Source organism: Pseudoliparis swirei, chromosome 2 (genome assembly GCF_029220125.1).
Source record: "Pseudoliparis swirei isolate HS2019 ecotype Mariana Trench chromosome 2, NWPU_hadal_v1, whole genome shotgun sequence".
NCBI classification, from domain to species: Eukaryota; Metazoa; Chordata; class Actinopteri; order Perciformes; family Liparidae; genus Pseudoliparis; species Pseudoliparis swirei.
Window position 1 is genome coordinate 16556781 of NC_079389.1, and position 23928 is coordinate 16580708.

The 23928-nt window shown below is 42.7% G+C and overlaps 1 protein-coding gene across 4 annotated transcripts in view; it reads left to right on the forward strand.

The window, feature by feature from the left end:
• The window catches only part of pard3bb (par-3 family cell polarity regulator beta b), a 190334-nt gene that overhangs the window by 126125 nt on the left and 40281 nt on the right, over positions 1-23928 (forward strand). For 3 of the 4 annotated variants that reach the window (XM_056428006.1, XM_056427990.1, XM_056427999.1), the window contains one exon: positions 11600-11717. In XM_056428006.1, coding sequence (XP_056283981.1) covers positions 11600-11717 — 118 coding nt within the window. Of the gene's footprint in view, positions 1-11599; positions 11718-12071; positions 12333-23928 lie in introns of those variants that run through there. The other variant, XM_056428015.1, reaches the window with a different exon arrangement.

Here is a 23928-nt window from a genome sequence, read left to right on the forward strand (position 1 = left end):
CATGTCATGTTATCTACCAATACACTATCAGTCAATCAAGAAACAATCGTGTGTTTTCTGAAACTCACAACTTTTTATCAAAATTATTAAAAAATTTATGAAAAAATATATAAAATAATATTGACAAGGTATGAAATAATTTTTTGATAATGAGAATAATTTTTTTCTTCAATTTTTTTTTTCGTCAAAGATTGCTTTTTTTGCAGCAATTACAGCATTGCAGACCTTTAGCATTCTTGTGCAGACCTTTGGCATTCTTGTTGAGATTTCTGTTGGATTGAAGCACCACCCCACTAGCACCTTGGCTTGATGATGGGCGCCTTTGGGCTCCTTCATGACCACACGGCTGTGCTGCACACTGCAGGGTCAAAGGGTTGTGGAGACCTGTGACATTCAGACACTCCATACCTTGCCAGCTTCTTAGCTCCCTGCTTCTTCCCCCTGGTGATTTTGTGCTGTGTGTGGAGGGTGGGTCATTGTCCTGTTGGAGGAGTGGTCATTGGGGGCAGGGCCCACCACTCATAGGCAAAAATAAGCCTCTAGTATTCCCTTATTTAAATCTAAAACTAATACCCTTCAGAAACCAATTACTCTTACCAGCCCAAACCATACCCAGACCATCACCACCATTGACCCTCCACCATGTTCCAGGCTCTCCATCACCACAGATTGTGTTCAGTTTCACCAAACTTCTTCTGTGTGATCTTTGCAATCACTTCTCCATTCCATGTCCACCAACTTTTCTTCTCTTCTTTTCCACCCAATTACTGTCTTTTTTTTGTTGTGCTTTGCTTCTTTTTTTTATCTTTTTTCTTTGGAATTTTCTTTTTTTATGCCTTTTCTTTGCCACTCGCCTTAGGCCAGCATCCCGAGCCTCTTCACTGCCTACGCTGACACTGGCGTTTCAGGGCGGCACATGACAGCTGCTGTTTTCTGTTTCCCACCTGCGAGATTTCTCAAACCAGGAGAGCTGTACTTGTCTTGCGCTCCCACTTCTCTTTCTGCTCTGGTTAGAGCCCGTTTGTGCTGTTCTCTGAAGGGAGTAGTACACACCGCTGTAGGAAATTTTCAGTTTCTTTGCAATTTCTCGCATGGCATAGCCTTCATTTCTAAGAACAAGAATAGACTGGCGAGTTTCACAGGAAACTTCTTTTTTTCTGGCCATTTTGAGAGTCTTATCGAACCCACAAATGTGATGCTCCAGATAATCAACTAGCTCAAAGGAAGGCCAGTTTTATAGCTTCTCTCATCAGCAAAACAGTTTTCAGCTGTGCTAACATAATTGCACAAGGGTTTTCAAGGGTTTTCTAATCAGACATTAGTCTTCTAAGGTGATTAGCAAACACAATGTACCATTAGAACACCTATGGAGATATTTCATTAGAAACCAGACGTTTCCACCTAGAATAGTCATTTACCACATTAACAATGTATAGAGTGTATTTCTGATTGATTTAATGTTATCTTCATTGAAAAAAACAATGCTTTTCTTTGAAAAATAAGGACATTTCTAAGTGATCCCAAACTTTTGAACGGTAGTGTATGTATATAAAGAATGTGGAAAGAAGCTGCAGTGGGGACAGTAACTCACAGGCCCATTTTCAGTTAACTTTCTCACAAATGTGTTTGGCAGATCTGCAACCCATCCTATTTTGTCGTTTATAAGTGGAGGCTTTATATACGTGTAAAATAAAATGTTATTCTTTTGAAAACTCTGTGGAAGGAAATGTAGAATTCCAGCTAATTTAAGTGCTGAAAGGACCAAGCGGATTCATAGACCATGGCGGATATGAGAGAGACATTTGGAGTGTTTTGGAAATAAAGGGAGCTCAAACGGAGGGTTAAGTGGGATTAGGAATAAAGAGGAAAGGGAGTTAAAGAAAGAGAATGGGGAAAGGGTGAAACAGAAGAGAGGTATGGAGAAGAAAGAGCCAGAACGAGTGTTTGGGGCCAAAGGAATAAATTAGCAGAAGGAAATGTTAACGAAAGTGGGGGATTTCTTTCTAAAAGCAGGAAGAGAGGGATAGAGAGGAGAGAAAGTGGAGGATAAAGGTTAGGGGAAAGGAACAAAAGAACAGAACGAAAAGAGAAGAGGAGCGAGCTGGAGAGATTTGGTATAAAATGGTTGAGGGTCAGTGGATGTTTAGAGCGAGAGGAAAAAAAGTAAGAGATGAGGATGATTTGGAGAATAGAGGGTCTCCATTCTGTGGCCTGAAAGGAGACATGAGTGGACCCCCCCTAATTGCAGGAATGAGAAAAGAGGGTCAACTAGTGTAAGAAAAAAAAGGAAGAAAAGAAGAGGAAGCGGGGGAGGGGGGGAGACAGAGCGGATGTTTTAGGATAATTCAACAGATTAGATGAGGAACGAGGTGGACGAAGTGAGGACATGCACGGAGAAGGGGGAGGGGCTAAGTAAGGACAAATTAGATGGAGAAAGGGAGATGGGGAATTAGAAGAAAAAAAAGTAAAGGAAACTCAGCTGAGATGCTGCGAGTAAAGAATGTGTAGAGGACTAAATGCGTGTTGTGTGGACTCGATGATTCAGCCTGGCTAATAAGAGAAAGCTCTCGAGAGGCACTCGTCCCCTCCGTCCCTCCCTACTTCCCTTGCTCTCTTTCCTTCAATACACCCATTCTGGGGCTCTCTTCCCCAACCCCCGTGTTGCACTCTCTTCCTCTCATTTATGATTTCCGCCTCTCGTATTGGCCAAGTGCTCCTCAATGGGAATTAAATTCAATGCAAAGGACATCCGCCCGCGATGGAGCACGGCCGCGGTAAAGGGACACGGAGACGCCGGAACACGCTAGAAGTTTCACACAAAGGGTTCATGAAGCTCAGGGGCAAATCGTTCATGTTAGTTCCATATATATATAGATATGTGTTGTTACCTTCGCATTGAAAATGCGAAAAGTTATGGTTTGATCGCCGCGTATTTATTTGTATGCGTGTTATTCGCCTAACTCAAAAAGTATTAAACCGAATCGCATGAAATTTGGTGGTATGATTGGTTATTATCCGGGGACCATTTGATTAGATTTTGGGATCGATCGGGTCAAAGGTCCAGGTCATAAAAAAGGTCAAAATCTTCTTGAATCGCATGACATTTGGTGGGATGATTGGTTATTATCCGGGGACCATTTGATTAGATTTTGGGATCAATCGGGTCAAAGGTCAAGGTCATGGAAAGGTCAAAATCTTCTTTTTACCATAGCACGGTCAATTTGTATCCAATTGGCATGCAACTAATGCCAACATGTTCATAATTCAATGCCCAATCTTGTGATATGCAAAGGTATGCGCTCTACCGAGTGCCCGTTCTAGTTCCTTTACATATTTATCTCATACCTTAGTAGGGATTCTAAAAAAAGTGAATTTGGTTCAAATGTAAGTCATGGTAACCTGTGTGTCAGATTATATGTGGATGAGACTTCATGAATCAATGCTGGTGTTAATCCGTGGTGGACTTGGCTTGGAAACCTTGGTAGGTCAATTAAAACTCAGTGGGATGATGATTAAGCGATTATAGCTTTTTGAGGAACGTGTACGATCAATTAACAATGCTTGAGGTTGGGTGGAATTATTATTATTACTGGTTAAGATGGCTGGTTTTGTTTCGTAAAATCATTACATGGTATATTAAATCAAATGAAACCCTGGTTGAGTCCACAAGGCCAACACATATTTGTATAACCAGCAAAACCATTACTTTGTTTGGCAGATAGCATGATAGCATATGGGTGTGATGAAGTCATGTAAAGTAAAGGTCAGAGTGACTTTTCAAACCTTCGGGAGTAATTGCAGTGCCTCTTCATCAAGCGACAGTGAGGTGTAACATGGCCGGTAACTCTACTAAAATTAATTCATGGATGTGATGAGCGATGAGCAATATGTATAGATGTTACGCAACGGATCAGCAAAGTCACAGTTGAGATTGTATCACGGAGCGGATCAGCACAAAAGAAAAGAGGGAACAGATATAACCTTTAGAGAAACCTTATCTCATGTTATACTACGATACTAATAACATCCAGATCCCTTTCTTGTGCTGTTTGGTTACACAGCTGGTCTACACTGCTCCAGACAGACTTCAACCGCTCTGAAGGGGAACAAATATGGTCTTTTTTATTGATTAAAATATAGTTTTTTTATAGTTTTAAGAATGTAGGTTAAGCTACTTTATAATATAATGTAATTATTCCCTCGCTAATATCTAATTATGCTGTGAAAAACATCTCCGACAAATATAATGAGTTCAAGTTTCTCACCAACGCTACCTTTAATGACATGTGATGTAAACGCATCACGATGACGTGATAATGTACTTCGCCCGATCCTCATTTGAACTGCGCACAGCCTGAACTCTTCACCGTGCACCTGAACGCAACCGGTGTCTGCTGCTAGCGCTGCTGCTAGCGCTGCGGCTCTCTGGATATCATATCGATATCGGGATGCCGGGTTAAATACCGCCGTACATGTTTTATATCGTAATATGGCTTACACGCTGGCGAGGTTTTAACGCCACGGTAAAGTAATGTAATGATCTGAACTTATCGGTTCTGTTCTCGCCGTGATGACACGAGATGCCCCGTCAACGGTAGCAACATGGAACCGATATAACGCTGAACTATAGGCATCGACAGCCGTTAACCCCGTGTGTGTCAGGTGTAGGACCGGCTTTAGAGAGATGCCATCCACCGCTATTGTGCTTGGCAGAGGCTTCGGGCAAATTGGCCACCAGCCACACACACACTGACACACACACTGACACACACACACACACACACACACACGGCTGTTAAAGTCAAAGGGGAATGTTGAGCCAGACAGCCTGCCTACAGGATTTTATGCCAACCAGTTTACCACCTGTAGTGTTGCTTCTCTCTCTCTGTGTGTCACACACACACACACACACACAAACACACACACACAGAGAGAGAAGGCTTGTCTAAATAATGTTATGCCAGGCAATTTCCAATCTCGGCAATACGCACACACACACTGGTTATCATGAGGTTTGGATGTGAGTGTCTCTCTTGTCGGCATTTAGACAGCCAGTCTGACTGATGTCACGGCAGTCGACGGAGCTCTAATTACTCCCCGTGCGGGGACGCCGCCGCGTACGGAGAGGTGTCATATCCTGTCAGCTGCATTTTAAAAACACGTGTCACTTCCTGTTAGCCCGTCGAGGAAAAAGAGAGCAACAGAGCAACCTGACGGCTCCACACACACAACCGCACCGTGTTGCGCTCTCTCTCTCTCTTGCCATACTTGCCCCTTTCTTTCTCTGACCCCTGAACCCCGCATCCCACCTGCCAGCATTGGTGATCTTTTGTTGTCATACTTCATTAAGAGAGACGTCGGCTAATTAGAGCCGAGGAGGAGGAGGAGGAGATTAAGATGGAGTGGGAGGGGGGATGACGGCAGAGTTGATTATCTGCATAAATTGCGGAGGGGAGAATGAGGCGAGTGGGGGGGGAAAAAAGGATGAATGGAGGAATTGGAAATAGATTGTGGAGAAAAGAGTGACGGAGTCGTGAATACCCGCCGCACTAAATGAGTCACAGTGACGGGAAGCGCCGAAGGGCAAATTCGATGCATCATAGAAATGTCAACATGAGCGAACGCTTAAAATAAAGGAGACTCACACCGGCGTCAACACAGGATGGATAATTACTCTCATTTATTAAGCTGTTTTTGTTACTAGCAAGTAATCCCGTGTGTGTGTGGACAAGTAACTAAGATACAGGGAGAGGGAGGGAGGGCCATTGACCCGTGTCCGCTGTTGCGATGCGGCTGATCCTCGTCAGGCGCAGCTGATAACGATCCTCGACTCAACAGCTGGACTCGGGGGAGAACACACGGAGCGGCACACGGCGCGTTGAACGAGGGAGAGACGACGGCTCCCTCCTGCCACTTTCAGCCGGCTCCGTTCCCTCTGTCGTCCCAGTTATCGACTGCTTGTCCCGCCACGGCCGAGAGACGACACCGGCATCACAATAATACAATCGTCGCCCTCGTCAGACTGGGCATCTGTGAATTCAAATAGTTAAAATACGGACTGAATTATATTACCGTGTTTAATTGATTATGTATCATTCAGATTCGGTCATGTGATGCGTACTGTTGGTTAAAAAGGTGTTCAGGTTCCTGCTAGATCACACCTCACAGGGAGTCAATGTCCATGTGTTGATGCCTTGCAAAGGGTAAGACCGTCCTTTATTACTCTGACATTTCTAAAGCTACAGTTATTGTTTCCTGCATTGATGAGCACCAGCGGGATGCAAAGTCGCAGATTTCCTCTTTTCCATTTATATAAAGCGTGGAGCGTCTCTAAAGCTTTTTAAATCAATTGCAGTTCATGTTTTCAAGCTGTCATTGATTTTTCCAAATGGCTATCATGACTTTGTGTCTGCGCTAATGAAAGGAAATCCTACTTTACTACTTTGTCTTTTTTTCAGAAGGTCAAGTGCTCTTCCAGCGGTTAGCATCTTTAGAAATCCTTTTCTTGTCTTTGTTCCTTCCAGGAATGCAAGACTGACCCTCAGTCTGCCTCTCCACGCGCACGCACGAATATTAGGAAAGTAAAGGACCGTTTGACTCCCGACTCCTGAATTTGAGCTCTCTATCCAGCCGAGAGATGTCTAGAGAATCTCACTCGTTTCTTGTCTTTCTACACACATACTAACACACACACACACTCGCTCGCTCACACACATTTGCAGACATGTGATAAATCAGACTGAGCTGAGGGTCTGAATGACATATTCCCCCTGTGCCACATCTAAGAGGAGACCATACATCACCTGTGTGTGTGTGTGTGTGTGTGTCAGACTGCACCACAGCCATTTTGTGTCAGATTTATGGGACCTTTCAGCCCAAAGTCATCTGTTAGAGAGCACTGAAAAAGGTGCGTGACCCCTCCTTTCTCTCTTTCGTTGTCTCTCCCTTTGTCTGTTGTGACTATTTTTCTTTACCCGTCTCTCTTCGATACATCCCTGATCATATTTCCTTTTCTGATGGATGGTAAATACCAAAAGATGTCTAGGTAGATTTCCCTTTAGATACCAGCACTGGTGTTGGTAAAGGATTTACCACCGCACCATGTGTATTTACATTATTGATGTGGTTATTAAGTCCAGCTTGAAGGGAACCCGCTGATAATGCCTTTTCAAAGTATTGACATTAAATATGGGCATTAGAGTGTAAATAAATAACGCATCTTTCGAAGTGTTTAAGGTGCAGAATTTGGCTGATTTCCCATCACGTCATAAAAAATTAATGTTAAACATGATCGATGATCTCATGTCTCACTTTTTTCTGGCTTCAGCGGTGGAGTCTCGCATTTTGTGACAAATATCCAAATAAAATAAAATATCCTAACTGATTAAAAGCAAACCAGAGAGCAGAAGGTGCACCTTCTTTAGCCAGGCTAGTAAATATTTACAGGCTTTAATGACAAGGAGACATTCATCTGCTGTGGACATTGATATATTTTCCACCATATTTCACCATGTTATGAATGGAACAGAAGTCTTAATTATTAATAGCAGCATTATTAACAGCTCTGCTGGGTTTCTGATTCTGATTTTAAACATTTATAGAATTATTATTGGTGTGGCAGAGCTAGAGCAGGAGATTGATCTTCCTGTGTGTGTGTGTCTGTGTGTGTGTGTGTGTGTGTGTATGTGTGTGCGTGCACGTGCACGAGCGCCTGTGAGAAATAGTGGACTAAAGCTCAGGTCTAAGCTTTTATTCTGGCCTAATATAATACTCAAATATTCCAAATTGAATGCCATAGTTATTCCTGATGAAAGATTGGAGTAGTTAAGTAGAAAAACAGCATTTTATTGGCAAACATATTTTTAGTCATAATGTCTGTATCACACATAATGCAATGGGTTTGTTACCATATGAATCACCTCTATTGGTGTTTAATGACCAAGAGGTAGTTAAAAAGTGATGTCATACAACTCTTCTTTTTTATGGCGTCTGTGTTTCTCTCATCAATAGCTTCCTCTGTCTGTGGTCATGGAAATATTTGCATAACTGTGTTTGTGTCTTTGTGTGAGTGTCTTATTATTGTTTATCATATTTATTTATTCTTGAGCCTCTTATTTTTATGCCGGGTCATAAACCTTATTGCGTGTGTGTAAAAGTATGTGTGTGTGAGGTGTTGCTACTGTGATGCCGACACATGAAACGGCCACCGGAGCGCTCAGAGGAGAGTGACATTTTAACCATGTCCTTTTAAAGGCTCGTGTCTCTACGCTGGCTGTATATGCAATCACACCACTTCGTTTTATTTCTCACCTTTAACCTTCTCAGAGAGGAGGGCCAGAGGAAAGGGAAGAAGGGTGATATGAATTGATTTCCTGCGAATGTTTATTTCTGTCTATGTGCTCCACTTGTGATGAGCTGCGAGGGTGTTTCTCTGCCTTGCTCATGGACACGGGCATACTTGATGAAGCAGAAAGCACAGAGGCTCTAGCCAGGACAGCCTCGACTCGTATACTTCCGATGTATATTGTATCCTCGCCCATAACGACCTCCGCACCATACTTTGGGATGCCGTTTTCGCTGTTTTAAACGTAGATAGCTTGCAATGCAAGCGGAGAGAGAGCGAAGACGTTCTGTTTCTCAGCGGCGTCTCTGGAGCCTCTGGCCACCCAGAGAAACGCCGGCTGAAAAAACTCGTAGTTCTTCCTCGCCCCCCGACTACGCCACTGTCACGTCAGATGTAGCAGCTGCTAACTCAGCTTTCTGGAGTGAATGCAGGCACACGGTGAAGAATGTATCGGGTTCTATCGACTACATTCATCACCGGCACCGATCGGACGTCCGCATAAAAGGTTCCACATCCAGAGGCGAGAGGAGAGTCAAGTACTTGATTTCACTCTGTGCACAGCTGGTGATGCTGACACAGCTCTTTTACTTCTGTAGGCTAGAATATGGAGCACAGACACACACAGATGTGAACACACACCGATTGAGTCTAGATTGTGTTTCACTCTAATGTATTCCCTCTGCACAGTGTGTGCTGTACATAGATAACTTATCCCAGTCTAATGTTACTCATATTCCTCCAGGTAATCTCAAATCGAGAAAGAAAAGAAGAATGAATGAAAGACAGGTGGTGCACAATACAGTGAGTCATAACTACTACCGAAAATCAACATAAACGCCAAAAAGACACTCAGATTTAAAACAGTTTAACCCTCCTGTTGCCTTAGGGTCAATTTGACCCCATTCAATGTTTAACCCTCCTGTTACCTTTATATTTACTGACATATTTTACCCTTGGGGTCAATTTGACCCCAGCAATTAAAACCTCCAGAAAATTATTAGAATTAATATTGTTTTCCAAGTTTAAGTGTGAGGTACTTTATGTTTGTTTGTTGACTACCTAAATAGCCCTTTAAATATATAAAAAAGTTGATATTTCTTATATGTTTGACACAGTGAAAAACAGTCTGGGGTCAAATTGACCCCAAAGAACACAGACATTAAACATTGAATGGGGTCAAATTGACCCTAAAGGTAACAGGAGGGTTAAACATTGAATGGGGTCAAATTGACCCTAAGGTAACAGAAGGGTTAACAGAAAGTAGGAGACCAAGGTGCTGGATGAAGGTGCTGCCAAAGACATTAAAAAACACGGCCATGTTTCCTGTGACCTGAGGGTGAGCGCATATGCAAAGCAAAGCTTTGTGATGTGAGACGAGGTGTGATGTGTTTTCAGATGTGCAGCTACGTTCGCCGTTCACACGCCTCTCAGGCTTAATGACTTCATTGGGAGGAAGTGGAGCGAAGGGTCGAGGGCAAAAATTAGACAACGCAAACTCGGGGTCGATAATTGTTTATGCTTTGAAATGCAAGATTTGGTGTTTACATATTTATTTATTCTCAATGTTAAATTGACGTTATCATTTTGATAGCATAGTTTGAGCAATATTTAAATTTGTTTTGTTGATGAGGTTTTCTTATTTTTATTAAAAATGATCTTCAATTTGTCATTAATTCAGCAGCCTTTTCTGTCATAGTTATTATTAAAAATCTGCGTACAACTTGAATGTGCCGCCCTGTTCCCTTGCATGTCGCCGTTATTAGCTTCGGTATCATGTGCGTGTCGTCACGGGGTCTCGATGGCTGGACGAACATGGACCTCAGTGTCTTTTATTCTCTATCGTTAGTTATTTTTCTTAGATCTTTTGTTTATTGGCTCTTTGTGCATGAACTAAAAGAGAGCAACATGGCTGCTATGAGGACGTTTTGGAGTATTTTCCTAAGGTTTGTTACCTGGACAAATAGCCCTGTAAGAGATAGAATATTCATTTTCATTTGTTTTTGAGTGTGACGGAAACAAATGCAAAAAAAATGACATTATGGCTCACATACTGAGCCCTGGAAATGCAACACTCAGAAGACAAGGTGTTGTTCACAGACTGCCTCGGAGACGGGAGGAAGGCGTGTTGCTATTCCTCTGACTTTCCATAAATCGCCTGATGGTGCATCAAGACATTTGTCCTCCTTCCATCAATCAGCCTCATGAAATTGCACAGTGCAGTTGTAATGTTGAATACGTGTATGATGTGACTTTGCATATTTCCATTATGTGTGGGTGTGTGTGTATGTGTTTGTACGTGACTCGCAAGGGTGCCCAGGGGTCACTGTTGATATGCTGTCGTTGTTTTCTCCACTGTTGACAGAGAGAAAGAATATTCATGTGATTGATACTTTTGTTTTCGTGCCTTTTGCAAGAGAAAAAGCAAAAAGGTTGGAAAACGGACATAGATGAAGGCAGTCAGAATGATCAAGAGCTTGTATGTGTGTGTGTGTGTGGGGGGGGGGGGTATGTGTGTGTGGGCGTGTGTGTGTGTGCCCGTATTGATGTACACAGGAGAGTCTGTATCACCGCAGTCAAACCTCTGCAGGCGGTTGTTGGTAAAATCCCTGTTTGAATAAGAGGATGCCTCCTGTTGGCTCGCTCGCCATCAGCACAGCTGGTTGGTTCGTTGGCGATTTCATATGAATGAAGTGTTTCCTAATATAATGATACTGATTCAGTTGCGAGCTTGAATCTAGTCGAAGCGTAAAGCAACCAAAAGCTGGAGCATCTTCGTTGGACACGCGATGCTTGAGCTCAACATCCTGAATCCCAGTCAGACAGAAGTCACACAGAGTGTGGGGGTCCTTCAGGGTCTCAGCATGTCCCATTAAGCGTTTCTCTTTCCTGCGATCATATCATTTATTGAACTGTCGTGAATATTACATGTGAATATTTCGCTGCTTTTCCTAAAGTCATCAACCAATCGCATTGTGCGGAATCTCACAAGTCATTATAAACGTGTGAAACGACAACACCGAGGCTCCCCAGTCCAAACCGAAACTTCATACTGTATTACTCCTTCCAACGTTGACGAAGAACCAGATCCACTCTTTCCATTCTGACCTTTCACAATAAAAGCTCCAGACATGTAATATTCATGCGGGGCGTTTTGCACGCTCCGTGTCATTTATTCATCATACCCCCGGCGTGTAAAGACCTTTAGAGGTGTAAAAGCGCAATTAACCCGGTTGTGTTTGTGCTTGTGTGTGGCAGTGTGGACAGGATCCAGCAGCTACGAAGGGAGTACCAGCAGGCGAGGAGAGAAGGAACGGTGCCACCTTACGAAGAGCTGGACCCACGACGCAGAGGACATGAAAACGAAGCGCCGAGGGTGAGGACCGCAGACACACACGTCCACTTAGTTTCCACACGTGGAAAAGCAAGTCCACAGACACGGAAACGGCCTCTTGATCCAAAGAATTGTCCCGACACCAGTTCAACCTCTCCCCAGTCCGTCCATCGTCAGGTTGTCTTTCCGTGAGATGGCGTGCGTTCACGTGTCCTGAGCATTTGTTAATCAGAATCCTCGATGCGATATCGCGCGTGTCTCTCAGTCGCAGGGTGCTCCGTGGCATGAGCGTCTCCTGTGGGCATCGAGCTCATCGGACTGATTCGCTGCACTTCCCGCTGATGACACACACACAAAGGAGATGAGTGCAGGTTTTAATCACTTGTCATCCTGCAGGTAGTGGTTTTCAAATCACAGAATCATAATCAGCGCGCAGACTGGAGGAGTCATGCTGGAAGAAGCTTAAAATAAACATCCGCAACAACAGGTGGAATATTAACGTGCCGACAGGAAATCACCACCCACACTCGAGCCAGGTGTCAGCCGACAATGACTTTGTTAGCAGTCTGTCGCGAAGCAAATGTATGTTCTGCTCCTCTCATCCTCACACTGGCAGTATTTTTGGCATATGTCTAAGTCAATAAAAGACTGACAATATGTTTCTTCTGCCAATGTTTACTTTTTCTTTTTGCTTTCGCTGTGTGGTCATGCTTTCAAACGAGCATACTTGAGGGTATGTTTCTTTAAACCTTCGGACTACAATGTGTTTTTAAAGGTTTCGATGTTAATAGAGCAGGTGGATAGCAAAACCTGTCCGATGTTAACCGACCTATTACAGGTTTTTTGAGGCTCTGCCAAACCATTTGTACCACTGTTGACTTTCCAGACACTCTTTATGTATACAAAACTTCCATCTGTCATTTTACATGTACACAAGGGCAGAAGAGCTCTCAGAAACTTACCGTTGACGTCATGGAATTTAGAATATTTATTAATGGTTATTATTAGTGAATATTAAATCTACGTAGGTGTACACAGCACAGGCTACTTGTTTGGACAAAGTACGACCTAATGGTTTTTCCCTCTCGGGAAACCGTCCCGTTAACGAAAACAAATTTGAATCATTCCTCTCTCCGGGACGCAGTGAAGGTAACGTTGGGTAAAGTTTGTCGTTTCAGAACACACACGACGCTCGCTCTCGTTCAGTCCCACTTTAAAACCAAGTGCATTACTGTGAAGCCAGGCGCCTCCCGTCTCTCCCCATTTCAGCTCGGCATCTTTATGGCTCTTTAAGGACAAAATAAAATCAGCCTGAGCAAAACAAAATGAGTCTCCACCGATGGAGCTGAAATTAGTCTGCTATGACAAATGGCGGGTTTTAATGCAGCACATCCCAGTTTAACCACTGCAGCGTGATCCTCACTCTGAACCAGGATACTCTAACCTCATCAGGAAAAGCTAAATGGAGAGTAAGATCTCCTCAGGCAAGTCATTCCAGGGCATAAAGGCCCTGAAGGACAAGGCTTGGTCACCCGTTGTCTTGAGCCTTGACTGAAATAGCTCAAAGGGTATTATTATTGGAGGAGCTCAGATTTAACAGTTCCATAATGTTGCCAGGGGCCAGGACATATAAAGAGGCCACAACAGGTTTAACAGTGTTGTGGTAATAAAGATGTGATGAAATGAAGACCTGTATAACATCGGGTAGAACAAATACTTCAAGTTGAAGCCCAAACTCTGAAAACTGAAAACCTGATTGTACCGTAGGAGCCACGGATCAGGACGTTAGACTAATGTCTTCCCGGGAACGTAAAAAAAATGAATTTACATTGTGAAAAAAAATGTATGTTCAAATTGTGTTTCGCAAATCATGAAGTTGGTATCAACTACTAAATTCCTGGGACAGGGACTTCCCTTCTATAACGTTTTGGTACCTATTAAAAGTGAACTTACGGTTTTTTGTGACACGGCAACTTAATTAGAATTTAAGAATAAAATATTATTACATTGATATTAAACAATTTCTTTCACTTTGGTCTGGCATGCAGCAAGTAAATTAATCTTACTTTTTTTTTTTTATCAGGTGAAGCAGATTTTTTAAACATTCTCGGGTTCTACCGACTCAATTTGCTTATGTGTCGAGTGAAAAATATATTTTGGGGTTCTATGCTACTTTTTGGACTGAAGACACAGCCTTGTGTTTCCATGATATTGTAATGGATAAGTGATAACAATACATATATATAATATATATTTATATACACTACCGTTCAAAAGTTTGGGATCACCCAGACAATTTTGTGTCTTCCATGAAAAATCACACTTTTATTTATCAAATGAATATAAAATATAGTCAAGACATTGACAAGGTTAGAAATAATGATTAATATTTGAAATATTAATTTTGTTCTACAAACTTCAAGCTCAAAGGAAGGCCAGTTGTATAGCTTATATCACCAGCATAACTGTTTTCAGCTGTGCTAACATAATTGCACGGGTTTTCTAATCAGACATTAGTCTTCTAAGGCGATTAGCAAACACAATGTACCATTAGAACACTGGAGTGATAGTTGATGGAAATGGGCCTCTATACACCTATGGAGATATTTCATTAGAAACCAGACGTTTCCACCTAGAATAGTCATTTTCCACATTAACAATGTAGAGAGTGTATTTCTGATTAATTTAATGTTATCTTTATTGAAAAAACAGTGCTTTTCTTTGAAAAATAAAGTCATTTCTAAGTGATCCCAAACTTTGGAACGGTAGTGTATAGAATTAGCCTTATTCAGCAGTTTATTTAGCATAATGTCACAAAATAGTGAAATCAATAGTGGATGATTCAGATCTTTTGTCATTGTTTCCACACTCAGTGTTTATACCTCGGCCACTTTAATTTCGATCTTAAAGTCGTTTGGTTTGTGACCAGCCAGGGGCAATCTCTTTTCCCAGTGCGATCGATAGCCGCACATTACATCGTTCTCTGCCTCTAAATGAGAAAACTGTGTTGTTGTTTAAAAAGCTGAGAGGGAAAGCAATTAGCATGCTTCAGAGGTGGAAATTAAGTTTGAAGTTTTGAAAGTTGAAAAAAAGAAAAGGGGGGAGAAAATCTTAAGAAAAACAGAGCAGTTGCCACAGTGCATAACAAGCCCCTCTCATTAAGGATGATGCATTTATTAATTAAAGCAGAGGTGATTATTTACCTGACTGGCTTTCTGTGGGAAGTGTAGTGGGAGAAGTGATGGTTATAGAAGTGAACCGACAGCAAACTTACTCAATTTCACTCTTATTGGTTTGTTTGTTTCTCCTAAAGACATTTATATATATTTTTGTTTAGAATTGGCTGAAAAGTAAAAGCAATGGGAAGTGTACCGAGAGAAAGTGGTGGACAAAAAAGAGAGGGAGGAAGAGAGACTACCTCGTGCAATGTTGCCACAGTAAACTGAGTGTTTTTCCCCCCATAGCTCCATTACCATCGCATTGATTCATGGTTATGGGTTCGCTGTCTCTGCTAGCAAAATTATGTTTGCCTAAAAACAATTATCAAACAACAAAAGCCACACCACAAGTTTGTTTCCAAGTGGGTGCATTGTGTGCTTGTGGGTGGGCGGGTGTATTTGGGAAGACATCCACAGACTTTCTCCCGGAGGAGAGGGGAACGAAACCAACAGGGCGCTGTTGTCACATTCTCGTGCACACATCCGTGCACGATCCCACAGTGACGGTCTGGAAGCCAATTGTTGCAGTGGGCGGTGTGACACAGCCTTTATTTTCGCATTAAACTAATGAAACGCTTTAATCTTATTTCCCCCTGTACTTTGGGCTTAAATATGTGCGTTCATTTGCATGTCGTCATTACGAAGGAAATTGTGTGGCGCGACGCCACAATAAATCACATGAACGCCTCTGATTTAGAATTCACTGAGTTGCGGACTTGTATTGTGATTTAACCCCTGCACTTGCCTCTTGTTTATCCTGTGCAGGGCTTTCTGGGCCTCCACTCAGTGTTGCACCTTCATGCTTTGTTACAAAGAGGCCTGAGGCTCTTCAGTACAGCCACACAGCGGAGTAGCCACAGGAGCAGACGGAGACTAAGTGCTTTGCACACGGGCGTCTTAAAGACCAAAAAAGTCTTTACTGCAGAGAAAGATGATGTTCTTTGGCCCTTATCCAGCACACTGTTCAGGTTGTTCTTTTGGTCTTACTGTATGTATTGCATCCATTGGGATGTTTTGTTGTCTGGAAGAAGGTCATTAACCCTCCTGTTACCTTAGGGTCAATTTGACCCCATTCAATATTTAACCCTCCTGTTACCTTAGGGTCAATTTGACCCCATTCAATGTTTAACCCTCCTGTTACCTTTATATTTACTGACATATTTTACCCGTGGGGTCAATTTGACCCCAGCAATTAAAACCTCCAGAAAATTATTAGAATTAATATTGTTTTCCAAGTTTAAGTTTGAGGTACTTTATGTTTGTTTGTTTGTTGACTACCTAAATAGCCCTTTAAATATATAAAAAAGTTGATATTTCTTATATGTTTGACACAGTGAAAAACAGTCTGGGGTCAAATTGACCCGAAAGAACACCGACATTAAACATTGAATGGGGTCAAATTGACCCTAAGGTAACAGGAGGGTTAAGCAAACACATTTTTATCGGCGACCATGAGGTCGTAGATTGTAGATTTTTTTGACCTCCAAAATAGAAAATAAAATATTCATGTCCACAGACCTTCCCGCTGCATGACACTTAGTACCGTAACTTAATGTGCATTCGCTGTATTTCAAGCAAAATGCTCCAACTAGAAAACTTCACAGCAGAATCCATCACCGTCGTGGATCACAAGTCCTTCACATCAGCAAGAGCCGTTCATTCATTCGTTGTTTATGAAACAGTCGCAGGCTGCTGCTCCTCTTTGTTTCAGGAACCTGTATTCCTGCATTTGGTAACATTGCAGGAATACAGGTGTGCAATGTGTGCAACTCTCTGTCCATAAAGACAAGGGCTCAGACATCATTAGAACGTATTGCGTATCTCCATTCTGCCCCTTCTCTTAGATGTGCCCTTTTCTTGCTGTACCTGTCAGTAGTTGAGCACATGTGTGAGTTAGAAGAGCCTTTTAGCGGCCCGAGTCCCAGTCGACACCAAGCCCACAAGTATCAGACGAACGAGAACAAATGTGTCCGCTCTTTAGGCCGAAGAAAGTGTTTTGTTCCCATTCCAACCAATAGGAGTCAAGTGGAGACAAGACAATGATACTCTATCTGTTTATCTCTCTCTATAATACACACCCTTATCTTCATCTTCCTGTCCATGTCCTCCATCTAATCCTTGTTATTTTATAAATCGCTCATGGTTACTGCTCGAAAACTAAAGCTGAGTGGAAGTGGTGGCAGCTGTCAGGCTGTGGAGCTCATGTTTGAGCGTCTTCTATGTTTCTGCCTTTGAGCCAACCGTAAGAAATATGTCATGTGAGTGAAATAGATTTTTGCTTTTCTCATAACATTTTTCTAAGCTAACCTGACTTATCATGTCATGGTATCACTTTGCCTTACAGCATTTAGATATGGTTTTTTTGTCAAAAGAAGCTATTCTCCTTGCACACTTTCTCTAAAGTTATTATTCTACAGACAGCGTACGTCAGCTGGAACAAAGGAAAACTCCCTTTGTTCTCCATCCTCGAGGAGTTACGGTGAAGACGGCTAACCAGACAATCTGTCATCCACCTTTCTGCTCCCCTCTGTCCTCATGTCTGTGAGTGTTTTAGTTTGAGTCCTTGTCTCCTCCCATCACTCTGCCTCCTCTTCCCTTCACTGTTATGTGTGATGTACATGTGATGTAAAGAAAGGGGTTGGTCTGTTACTAATGCCACTATTCAAATGGACACGGAGGTTTTCTCACACTCTGTCGAGTGCGTTTCCCATTTAAAAAGTCCACAGACCCACTTTGTCGTTAAAAGCATTGGCAGCGCAAACAATGTGTGCCGTGTGTGTGTCGTTATATTGTAATTCATCGTTGAACTCATTCAGCTCTCCTCTGACGACGACGCTGTCTTCTTGTTAACTCTTGCTGGGCAACCCTGTGCTTCCCCTTTGCAGTCGCGTTTCTGATGGCAGGTCCGTTGTTGGCCAGCTCTCCGTTAAATGTCGCACACTGAAGGATGCCGTTTGCTCGTCTGCGGGTTTTGGTGAAGAGCAACTGTTATGCTGGGTTCGTGTTCAATAAAAAAACGGTGACACAAAGCAAAGTCAAAGATCAACCAGTCTCATCTTTTTCTAGCGCAGAGGGGCAGTCTTTGAATGAGGTAATCAGGATTTCATATTGAGGTTTTGCCTTTTATTAAGAACCTTTTTCCGTTTCTGGCAAGTCAGCTAATCGTGGCTCTGTGTGTTTCTCTGCCGACCCGTGGCAGCCTGAACATTGTATTTTCATCCAGCCATCGGGGGAGCTTTTTGCTCTCACATTTCCACATTGATCCGATCAACAAAATGTAATTATCTTCCAATTCTGTCTGGTGAAAATAAATACGTGGATCCAAATAATGCACTTTCATAATCTTAAATCGACTGTAGAATAGAACATATTTTGGATTTTGGAATAATAAGACTTCACTGTTGGATTTGTTTCACAAATGCATCCTGATACTTTCCCGATGTGGCTGGTTGCGTGTGGCCAGCCAGCTGTTCCCTGCAGGCCTCAAATTGTTTTCCAGCCTATAGAAAGTTCCCTCCGTCTAATGAAGCTATGGAAACATGGCGAACAGTTTCCACCTAGGCAGTCAGACGGATTGTCTTTACTAATTTGATATTCCATTTCACCATTGCTCACACAAAGACGTGCACGCATGCAGACATTGACAGCAACACGGTTGGTAACCAAGGCCTGGCAATGAGTCCCTCAGTCGTGTTCATGGCCACTAATGCTTCAGTTTGGATGGTCCTGGACTGACTACTGGTCTTGTTAGTGTCAAATACTATCTTCTCAGGTTATGTATATTTTAGATCCTCCACAAAACCAGAACCAAGTACGTGGTGGATATGATGTGCAAACTGCTTTATAGTCTTCAACCTATTACATGTATATTGTCCTCAGCTATAACTCCAGAAAGTCAAGGTTTGTTCTGTTGAAGTTGAGCCCAACAAACAACCTCTTCAAAATGTGTTCGATCGATGATAGAAGGCAGGATTGGACTTCTCTACATTTGTCATTGATACAGAAGATACATCAGATTATCTTTTTTTATGGGTAACATAAAATAAATTAAAGAATGTAAGTTTCAGGAGCAGCTCTTCCTCTGAAGATAATCAGAGGCAAAGGTTGCCATTGGCTTCAACACATCATGGGAAGCATCTGGAATAAATTCAGTTTGGTTGTTATTGGCAGTAAAAATCAAAAATGCTCCCGGACATAAAACTGGCAGAATGTTGCTCATGCTCGGTTAAGAGGGGAACTTGTATCATATCCTGTTGACCAAGCCTGAATTCCCTGCATGGTCAGAACTACGTCCGGTCCTGGACTGTATGCAGACGGTTGTGCCTTTATGTTGTTACGTGTATTCATTTTGTAGTGTGTGTGTGTGTGTGTTTCTGTATTTCTCTTTGTCTTTGGGTTCAAGGTTTCAGTTCTCTGAACTGCGTCCAATCGTCTCTCTAACCTCGTCACTGTTGCCACCCAGAGAGGCGACCCATTGTCTGATTCACAATAGCATTTGGGAAAACCCCAGCATGTGATTCTCATAACCTCTTATTCCTATTTTCTTCCTTTTGCCCATTTTAAAACCAGTTGTCTGACATCTTCAATGTGCAGTTGAACTCCATTAAGGTTTCAGCTATAGATATCGATATCTAACCGTAAACCGACATAACAATGTTGACAGAATAAGTGAAACCTCAAGTTAGTTTGAACCCAGAGGCAGAGGTGGACACCTGTTTGAGACACAGTCAACACCAGATTAACCCCACAGCGCGTCCTCATCTTGTTAAAGCTTCAGTCACAAACATCCGTCCATTCTAAATGGTCGGCCTACATTTTAATATTGTCTTTTACAGGTAAATGATGGGTTAACGAGAGCTGGTTATCTGTCAGAAGGAAACAAACTAAATGGTCATGCCTAGATTCAACCAGTGTGTGCCCTGTATAATGTAAACATTATTCCCACAGCTTTCCTTCAGATGATCTTGAAAAAAAAAAGTTGAAAAAAATAGTGGTTTACTGCCACTGACAGGGTTGACCTGGGCAAAGACAGAGCGCCGTTTCACAATGATGACACAATTTACTGCCACAATATGTGTGCATTAGTCATGAGTACCACTGAGACCCATGACTAACAATGAACACGGACTGTCCATCCTGTAGAAGCAGAATCAAACAGTGCTGCTGTCTCTCTATCAAGGTTTGGTCTCTGATAGCTCACAGGGTACTTTCTCTTTCGAATAGTTCACGCACACACACATACACACACAGAAAATCATCATAAATCGTTATGTGGCTTTTGTTTGACCATGAAGAGGTGAATAAGCTTTTGTTGTGACATATTGTGTCCACCCTATAGCATTGCATGGTTTATAATGAATAGTGTCTCTATCTAACAAAGGGGCGTTCCCGTCTTTAAACCTGCATCACACACCGTTTAGGTCAGTTGGTATATGGTTCATGAATTTCAAGCACGTTAGATTTCATCAAGCGCTGTAAATAAGTATTGTTTTTTGCCAAACTGTTAAGCCTTCTTCAATCCAACACTGGATGTGTTTCTCTGAAGACCAAACTTTAGATCAAAAAAATACCCCAAACATACAATAATAATAACAATCCTAAGTCTTATATATGTCAGGTTATTGTGACGGGGTGAGGCTCAGGTGCAGAGTGACAGGCTGGACGCAATATAAATAACAAAAAAAGCACTCTTTAATGAGGCAAAACAGTTTACAAAAAAACAAGGCCCAAAAGGGGCAGGCAGGGTCAAACAGGCAGAACGAGGAACAGGGACAGGACGATGGGAAAAGGACACGGAACTAGAGACGACAATCCGACAGGAGACAAGGGAAAGACTGACACAATATATAGGGGGGGAACACAGGTGTACGACATCAGACAGTAACGAGACAAGAGTGGCTGAGGGCAGGTGCAGGGAGTTAAACAATTAAGACAGAGAAGACACAGAGGAGACATAAGAGACACGGAACACAGGAGAAACAGAACAGGGTGTTACAATATAGCACTTCTCTAAGTACCCGAAGTCGCTTTACAGTCCAGAGTCCAGTAGTCATACACACACACAGTCATCCCGGTGGTGGTAAGCTACATCAGTAGCCACAGCTGCCCTGGGGCAGACTGACGGAAGCGTGGCAGCCAATCAGTGCCTACGGCCCCTCCGACCACCACCAACATTCATTCACATCCATACAACCCGGGGTGAGGCTGCGGTGCATGTCTTTATGATGGTGGGGGAAACCGGAGGACCCGGAGTAAACCCACGCAGGCACGAGGAGAACATGCAAACTCCACACAGAAAGGACCTGGAATGACCGGGACGACCGGGATTCGAACCCAGACCCTTCTTGCTGTGAGGCAAGAACTGAAGTACATGATACAAGTGCTGATGTCTTTGGGCTGCTAACAGTTAAACGCTGGCTACGAGGCCGTTACGCTGCATATAAACTGGGCTTTGATTCATGCACTTTAGATGAAGGCTGAGGATGACTCTTTGTACTTTCTGACCACAGTGGTGGCACATTACATGACATTACATTACATGTCATTTAGCTGATGCTTTTATCCAAAGCAACTTACATACACCGTAGAAACAGCTACAGGGAGCAATTCAGGGTTAAGTGTCTTGCTCAAGGGCACGTCGACTAGAATCTGGGTAATCTAACCTTTTCAGGGTAATAATTCCTTAAACATGTTCTGAGTGCAGTAAATGAAGGCATTACAAATATGCCACAACACTCTGATGAGATGTTCTTTTTCATAACATAGAGTCCTACTTGAAAGACCTTTTGTATTTGTCATTTTATAGACATGCTGGGGCAAACAAAAGACTTTTGCTGACGCTCTTGCCTTATTCTGTGACACACACACCCACACACAAACGTAAGCTTTTCTTTTGTGTCCTCTAAACCGTTCATGTGATATCAGCCATTATAAATAGAAATAGCCGGGCTACCTTGGGTGCTTTATAGGTAGACAGGCAGGGAATCGGACCCCAACTCTGTGTAAGTAGAGAGGGACAGCAGTAAACCTTGTGGCTGAGTACTTCTTTGTTATAAGAGACAGGGTTAAGAGAGATGTTTGTGCTGGACATAAAAACTGTTTTTCAACTCCCACTATATTCATCCGCTCTCTGTTTGGTGTGTGTGCTCTCAGAATTGTATCTCTGACTAAACCTTCCTGTTTCCCACTCCTCCCTGTACAAGAAGAAGTGAATCATTATATTTTTCTATTCAACATGGCATTGGGGAATAAAATGCTGTTGTTGTTTGCTTGTGATGATTGATAGGACCATCCATTTATACATACCATATCCTCCGGGCACAGAGTTCAAGCACCTAAACAGAGATGAGGATGGGGGGGACATGCTTATGACACACAAAACAGTATATAGCATGTGTAATGGTGGAAGCAGAATTGGATTGATGAAGAGAGAGAAGGAGAAAAGGAAAAGAGTTTTGTTTTTCAGTATTCAGACTGTGCCCAGTAAGGCCATATTTCACCAGTCTCCATTATTAATGCCCGCTCTGGGTGACCATAAATTCACTGGAATATACTGTAATATACCACATCACGCAGACTGCATTTCTAATCTGATGATTTGAAGGGGATACTTAATCAACAATCCCACACACACACACACACTCACGTCCATAGACACAGATAACGAAGCCCGAGTTTAAACATGGACAAAGACACAACGATACACATGCAAACGGTCGCAGCCACCCAGCATGCTCAGACATGCAGTGCATAAACACACTTAAAACACATATGCGTGTTTTCACGCACACACACACACACATACGCTGCCAAGTTCTAACTCTAAACCACAGGTTGTTAATGGAAAAACACATTAGTGCTGTGAGAACTGCTCAGACTACGAGTTCTGTGCTTTCCTGTCTCTGTCTGAATGCAGCCTCGGTGTAATTAAGTTTTATTTAACTGGCGGCTCAATTGCATGAGAGCCACTTTGCAGCACACAGGACGTTCCTTTCGCCAAGTGTTCCTGCAGAAAAGGCCCTTTACGCACTTCGCCGACAGATTCAACTCAGAAGTCAGTCACGTTGCATATTTTCCCCATTGCTCAAATTGGATAAAGTTTAGTGTTGGGCATCTCTGGATATTTCCATTCTAAAATGAATCATCTGACAAATCTGCATTATTCCAGAAATCAGCAGTGTGAAAAAAACGTGCCCTCCCTTGTTGGCTTCAATAGAAGAATGACCGAGTGCTCATGAAGAAGCTTTGTTTGAGCAGAGATGTAAACAACCTAGATCAGTTTGCAAAGGCTTTGTTACAAAGGAATGACAGACACCTTCGCCATAAGAAACACACACACACACACACATTTGCATGCAAACATTCAATCTTGCACACGTGTGTGTGCCCAGCCATGCATCTTGAGACAAATACATACTTTGCAGTCAGCCGACGTGTTTCTTGTGTGAACGCCGTTCCTCACTCTGGCCTTATAAGGACAAGCAGAGCGTTGGAACGGTACAAATGTGCTGAATCTAATGGAACGGAGAGGAAACTGGGCTCACCCTGAGCAACTGAGAGTCAGAGAGCAGGAGGGATTGTGACAGAGGAAATAAGAAGGGCAGAAAGGAAATGCAAAGCAATTAGAAAGCAGACATTCTGGAGTTGACTCGCTTTTCTTTTTAGTGTGCATATGTGTAGCGAAGCTGTGCTTTACGTTTATAAAGCTTCTTCAAGTGGAACATGTCGGCATAGCATAATAGTCCGGGAATAACCCATTTACTGTGAATATTCCCTCAGTGTGTGTGTGTGTGTGTGTTGGGCGGGTGTGATCCAGGCCAGCAGCAGGTCATGAGGTTGTAATCCCCCAAGTCAGACAAGATGGGATCAGTGCCGACTCAGTGGACCCAGACACAGAGCTGCGTCTGCTGGGACTAGCGTAGAGCTACACACTACAGATATGATATACATCCTCTGTGTCTCAGTCAATAATGGAGATACGCTCATGCTCAGACATTTATTGTTCCTCGGTCTCCCCGACGTTCTCTTTCTGTCTT